The 7,500-nt window shown below is 31.3% G+C and overlaps 1 protein-coding gene across 1 annotated transcript in view; it reads right to left on the bottom strand.

Annotated features, from left to right (window-relative positions):
- Positions 1–1,502: 1,502 nt before the first annotated feature.
- The window catches only part of LOC125042067 (endothelin-converting enzyme-like 1), a 65,613-nt gene continuing 59,615 nt past the window's right edge, over positions 1,503–7,500 (bottom strand). The window contains exons 14-16 of the mRNA XM_047637530.1: positions 4,795–4,871; positions 2,677–2,840; positions 1,503–1,647 (exon numbers count right to left, since the gene is read on the bottom strand). Of these exons, the coding sequence (XP_047493486.1) occupies positions 2,738–2,840; positions 4,795–4,871 (180 nt within the window). The 3' untranslated portion in view covers positions 1,503–1,647; positions 2,677–2,737. The remainder of the gene's footprint in view (positions 1,648–2,676; positions 2,841–4,794; positions 4,872–7,500) is intronic.

Consider the following 7,500-nt stretch of genomic DNA (forward strand, 5'->3'; position numbering starts at 1 on the left):
ACGATAATGACAATGATAATAACGGTGATAACAGTAATTATAGCAATGATGATGACTCTTGAAATAAAGCTCCATATTAGATCAAAATAAAAGAAAATCCTTCAGATATAAAGTGAGAATCGATGAAAAAGAAGTAAAATTAAAGATGCTTATTTTTTGTTTGTTTTTTTCATTGTTATTAGCATCGCCGTTCTAATTCTAAAACAAAGACAACAAACATCTTTCTAAATATATGTCAAACCGAATCTCCTTCAAATCTTTCAGTTAAGAATATTTTGCCTTTTTTTATCATCATCTATTTATTATCATCTATTTATTATCATTTTTTTTATTATTATATATTTATTATCATCTTTTTATCATCATCTATTTATTATCATCTATTCATTATCATTTTTTTATCCTCATCTATTTATTATCATCATCTCCTTTGCTCCCATAATCTAGATCTTTCTAATCTTTCAAAACTGACCTAAATTTCTTTTCGTTTATCCCTTTCATCATCAAACCTTCAAAATTCTGTCTCGTAGATTCATTTCCTTTAATCTCTGAAAGTCCGAAGAGTGATTTTTGAGACATCACACCCCTTTTAAAGCTATCGTTACTACCTCTTCCTGTTATCAGTCACAGGGAAACTTACTACTTGAAAGGATGAGTCATTTCTTTTGCTGTTCGTAAGTTCTCGAGGTGTATTTCCTGTTCTTCTCATGTTACTGTTCTTCTTCTTCATCCTCTTCTTCTTTTTCTTCTTCTTTTTCTTCCTCCTCTTTGTCTCTTTCCTCTTCGTCTTCTTCTTCGTCTTCTTCTTCTTCTTCTTCTCTTTCTTCTTCTTCTTCTTCTTCTTCTTCTTCTTCTTCCTTCTCTTTTTCTTCTTCTCCTTCTTCTTCTTCTTCTTCTTTTTCTTCTTCTTCTACTGTATTCATTCTTGTTTGCTTTAGTTTTCAGGATCTGAAAATTGCACAGATATGTATAAAATCTTGATATCATTAGTCATTGAAAAAAATATATATCTACATACTAATACATTTGCTTTGTATACTCATACCTACTTTAATGTATGTAAAATCAAATGAACAGGATGTAAAAAAAAATAAAAAAATAACTGTACTGACATAAGTAGAGAGAGAGAGAGAGAGAGAGAGAGAGAGAGAGAGAGAGAGAGAGAGAGAGAGAGAGAGAGAGAGAGAGAGAGAGAGAGAGAGAGAGAGAGATAAATACATAGATATATAGATATAAAGATATATATATATATATAGATAGATAGATAGATAGATAGATAGATATATTAATATTCTCCCCAATCTTACACTGTTTGCTCTCACGGGCGAACGGCGGAGAATATCATCTCCTTTCTCCTTTTCCTCCTCCTCCTCCTTCTTCACCTCCTACCCCTCCTTCTGTTTCTCTTCCTCCTGTATTTCTTCCTCTTCTTATTTCTCTTCCTCCTCCTGTTTCTCTTCCTCCTCCTTTTTATCTTCCTCCTTCTTTTTTCTCTTCCTCCTCTTGTTTCTCTTCCTCCTCTTGTTCCTCTTCCTCCTCCTCCTGTTTATCTTCCTCCTCTTCCTTTTTCCTCTTCCTCCTCCTCTTTATCTTCCTCCACGGCTAAGCGACCCCGCTTCCCCTCGGCGAGACCAACACACTACCGCTCTGAGGAAAGAAAAGCAGTTGGGGTGAATGTTCACGTATGGGGTTGTTTGCGTGTGGGGGTGTGGGAGGTTGGGGTGTAGGAATGGGGTGGGGGGAGGAGAGGTTGTATGTGTGCGTGTGTGTGTGTGGGTGGGAGGAGGGGTTGTGTGTGTTTAATTTGTGTAGGGTGTGTGTAGTAGTGCGTGTGTGTAGTGTGTGTGTGTGTGTAGTAGTGTGTGTGTGTGTGTGTGTGTGTGTGTGTGTGTGTGTGTGTGTGTGTGTGTGTGTGTGTGTGTGTGTGTGTGTTTATGCGTGTGTGTGTGTGTTAAATATACTGTATAGTTTCATTTACCAGTATGTCTCCATCGTCTTCAAGGTAAACCTGGACAAGACTGGATCAAAAAAAAAAAAAAAAAAAAAAAAATCAGAGAAACATTTCCTTTCTACAAATTATTAACACGCACTTCCTTCTAACCAACAACACGTCATAAAAATTCCAAAACTAGTAACCAAGACAACGAAATTATAAAACCATTTTGTTCTCAGCTTAGTCAGTCATTCAATCTTTGATATTTTTCTTTAACACTAAGATAAAAATTCTAAAATAAAGCGCAGAGGATTTTATTTTCTCTAGATGTAGAGTCATTTTGTTTAATTCATAGCTGGCCTTGTCTTCGTCTGTATTTTCGTCTCTGACCTTGTCTTCGTCTACGTTTTTTTTTTTTTTTTTTTTTTGGGCGTTACCTTTGGAATTTCAGAATCGTGGAGAATGTAGTCTTTGGATTTATGTGTTTGTGTATATATATATTTTTTTCTTATCTCATAATCTTCTGTCGATGTTACTTATTCATAAGTTTGATTACGGAAATCATGTACTTGAATTTTTAAGTAAACTCCCAAATAAAAATAAACAATAAAAAAACAAAAAAAAAAAGAATTGCCAACGAAAGACTTCCACAAAAACACATTTTCCCTTGCATACATCATTCCCACCTCCACACCACAGACGAAGGACCTCTCAGGGAAAAGAACCAAAAAATCGCCACGTACATTCCACACGCCTTCTTCGACTTGGCATCACTGCCGAGGCCATATGAATAAGCAGTGGGAGTCAGTGGAACTTCGCGCACGGACGTCTGGAGAAATGTCGAGAATCTGTTGAACACGAGAAGGCTTCGCTGAACTCTGGAAGCTGGGATAGCACTGCCTTCAGCCTGGAAAGCGAGGATTTAGGATATTAGGATAAGGAAAAGAATAAGTTACTTTTAAGGGATCATTAAGTAACCATTGCATATTCATAACATGTCGGTTATATGATTGTTTCGTGTTTCTGACATATCAATTACATAATGATTATGTATTTATGATATATCAAGTACATATTTATTACATATTTATAACATACCACTATACATAACTACTACATACTTATAGCATATCATTAGGGTATTTTTTACATGAAAATGAGGAAGATATATTATGAAAGGATAAGAAAGAGGATTAAAAAGGCCTAGCATGATGGAATGAACAGAAGAGGGAGTTTATTAGGAGAAAATATAAAAATAGATAAATAGATAGATATTCAGATATATATATGGAGAGAGAGAGAGAGAGAGAGAGAGAGAGAGAGAGAGAGAGAGAGAGAGAGAGAGAGAGAGAGAGAGAGAGAGCGAGATAGAGAGAGAGGGAGGGAGAGGAAGAGAGAGGGAGAGAGATAGAGAGAGAGAGAGAGAGAGTGGATAGATATAGAAGATTTATTAAGAGGAGCTGTAACCTGGAAATAGATAAGGATCCTTATCAATATAGCATGAAGAGAGGAGGGAGATACTAGGGACCTCATTTGCATAGAGATGTAAGGATAGACAGATATGAATTTGGACATTTAGATATGAATAGTTAAATAGATATTAATTCGTGAATTTCGATATATGTCGACACATAGACATTTAAATTAGAACACTTAGATATGGACATATGAACATATATGAATTTGGATATTTAGATACGAAGAGATACATAGATATGAATTTGAACATTTGGATATATATCAATAGATAGACAGACGGAATAGGACATTTAAATATGGATACATGGATAAACGAATATGCTTCTGGGCATTTGGATATGGATGGATTTTATAGACAGATAAGATTTCAGACCTTCTGACCTATATTTCTATGAGGCTCAGATAATTAATTAGACAACTGACTGCCCTGAAATTTGGATTTGATATAATATTGATATCAGTCTACATCAGACGGATTAGGAGAGAGAGGCAGTGGATCTCCCAATTTTGAAATACGAATTAGGGAAGTTTAAGGCGAAGAAGAGTTAGCTTCAGGGCATATTAATTTTAGAAATAAAGGGATTGGTAGAAAGAATGAAGTGATAAGAGGTGATTCAACAATGATATTACGAGTGGTTTATATGAGAATACAAAACGTAGATTTTCTATTTTTCGGTCGACTTACATGACTCATCCTACAACAAGGTACTAATATTATTCTAAAACAACTCGACGCACACAAACAAAACAAGTGTGCTAATATAACCATCATAAAACTTTGTTCCAACCTAAAATTCGTCCTAACATGCGTTCTGTACCACACGAATTCGAACGCACATATAACGTATATGAAACTAAACCACTCCCATAAAGTCTTAGAAAAAAAAAAATCTTACCCATCCCTAGTTCCTGTTGAATAAATGATCATGTACACTCAAGCCTCACGCAAAGGTAGAATTGTAAAGTGAAACACCTGAGTGTAACCCAAGTGCCATTATTTTCGTGTAAACATTCTTGCATGGATAATGAGTGCTTCTTTTACCCTATTACGTAATGTCAAAGATACAAAAGGGCTAAAAAAAAATCTTGCTTTGTGGCACGTTCTTAGTGAGATCGTATGAATGTTTTTTTTGTTTTGTTTTGTTTTTCCTTCTTTTTTCAAAGTACGTCTTAAGCTGCTATTTATTTTTTGTAGATTCATATAGTTATTGGATAAATCTGCATTCTTGTTATATAAGCATTTCGAATAGATTAAGGTGGATATTAATCAATGACCGTATTTAAGTTATACTACGTTTTTATACCATTTTTATAAAAAAAATTTAAATGAATAAACACACATGCTAAGTTATACAAAATGAGATTAAGCGAAAGACACATACTTGGCTTTGTTCATTAACGTTGCACTGCATGTTCGTTGCAGATCTTCCTGCTCTCCTGTCATGGCTGAACACATACTCTGTTGGAACAATATGGGACAAATGAATATAAAAAACAACATCAAAATACATATACACATTTATCCCTTTCTTTTCTGTTTGTGTGACGATGCTCTTAAGGAAGTTGCTTAAGAAATGATTGTTTATAAGGAACTAAGACTCCAGAATATATCTTATAAATGCTAAGGGAAATTTTGTGAAGATTTGGTTATAAACACTGGCTTCCTGCGTTTATCAAAGATTATGTCTTATGTTATTATAGAATTTATATTGATGAAGAGCCAGTCGATTTAAGCAAGATCATGAAGATAAGTAGCATATTCATGTTATGATAATTATGACAGTATTATTGATGATAATAACGATGATGGTACTACTAACAATAAGGCAAATTACCATTATCATTATTACTATGATTATAATTTGTGTCAATATAATTTTCATTATTATCTTTGTTATTATCATTATAATTTTGCTCATTATTATTCCTATTATCGTTAACATAATCATTAAACTTATGATCATTATTATGATAATCGTTATCATTATCATCATTACTATTATTGTTATTATTATGATAATTGATGTGATTACAATTTTCTCTTATCATTATCATTATTAAGGTTATTATTGCTATTATTATTGTAATTATTATCATATCTATTATCAATATCTTTACTTAATAGCATTCTCATTATTACTATTAATATTATAATGATTATTATTGCCATTATTACTGTTATCATTATCATAATTATTTTTATCATTATTATTATCATTATTATTATCATAACTATTATTATCATCATTATTATTATTATCAAAACTGTTATTATCGTTTTATTATCATTATTATTGTTGTTGTTATTATTATAATCATATTCACTATCTTTATTATCAATTTTATTATTGCTGTCAATATTATCATCACTATAATTATTATTACTACTATCATCATTATCATCATTACTTTCTTTATTACTATCACCATTATTATTGGTATAAATATTATCAGGACTATTAACATGTTATATTATCATTAATATTATTATTATTATTATTATTATTATTATTATTATTATTACTAGTATTACTAGTATCATTATTACTATTATCATTGCTATTTTTATAATTAGTAGTAGCAGTATCATTATCATTATAATTTTTGTTACAATCATTATCTTTATTATTACTGTCATTGTGGTTGTTGGTGGTGGTTTTGGTATTATTACTTTAATTATCATTATCGTCATGTTTAACATAATTCTTGTTACTTTTATTATCATTATCATTATTATCACCCTTATTATCATATTCATCATTGTCGTTGTTATCACAATTAGCATCATTATCATTATCAACATTATCATTACTATTATTTTTGACATGTAATAATAATAATCATTGTTATTTGTTATTATCGCTATTTATAGTTATTCATTAATCAATCATTAAAATTATCATTACTATTATAACCATTATTATCATTATCAATATTATTTTTATGGTCGTTGCTGTTAATTTCATTATTAATTATTCTTATCATTGTCTCTTTCATTTCATTATTACCATTATTACTAATATTGTCACTATAATTATTATCATTATTATGATTATTACTATTATCATTATAATGAGTAGATCATTATTATCATTATAATGAGTAGATCATTATTATCATTATCCTTATTATATCATCATTATCATTATTCTCGTAATTATCAATATCATTATGGCTGCTAGTAATACTCTTATGATTATTACTATTATTATCAGCATGGTCATTATTACATTACTATTTAGAGTATTATTTCATTATATTTATTACTTTCATTACTATTATTATCACTATAATTTTTATTATCATTGTTATTAGTACTACTACTTTTATCGTTTTCATTAATACCATAATAATTGCTGTTATAATTAGCAGCATTATTAGCATTGTTGTTGGTGTCATTATTTTCATAAATCTTGTTACTATTATATTTTTTGCCATTATCATTGATATAATTATCATTGTTATAATTATTACTATTGTTATTGCTATTTCTATTATCATTATTAGTTTTTATTATGATCAATATCATTATTTTTTCATTATTTTTGTATCATTATTATTATCTTTGTTAATATTATCAATATCATCATCATTAGCATTATTATTCTTATCACTGTCATCATTATCATCATTAACAACCATCATCACCACCATCACCATAACCATCACCGCCATTATACTCACCACTCATCACCACCAACACCACACTCACAATCACCATCATACTCATCACACTCATCATTGTAACTATCACCTTAACCATCACCAATTCCTCATCACCACCATCACTTTCATCACTCATCACCATTTCCTCACCACCACACTCATCACTCATCACAATTTCCTCACCACCACACTCATCACTCATCACCATTTCCTCACCACCACACTCATCACTCATCACCATTTCCTCACCACCACACTCATCACTCATCACCATTTCCTCACCACCACACTCATCACTCATCACCATTTCCTCACCACCACACTCATCACTATTTCCTCATCACCATTTCCTCACCACCACACTCATCACTCATCACCATTTCCTCACCACATTCATCACCATTTCCTCACCACCACACTCA

Source organism: Penaeus chinensis, chromosome 31 (assembly GCF_019202785.1).
Source record: "Penaeus chinensis breed Huanghai No. 1 chromosome 31, ASM1920278v2, whole genome shotgun sequence".
NCBI classification, from domain to species: domain Eukaryota; kingdom Metazoa; phylum Arthropoda; class Malacostraca; order Decapoda; family Penaeidae; genus Penaeus; species Penaeus chinensis.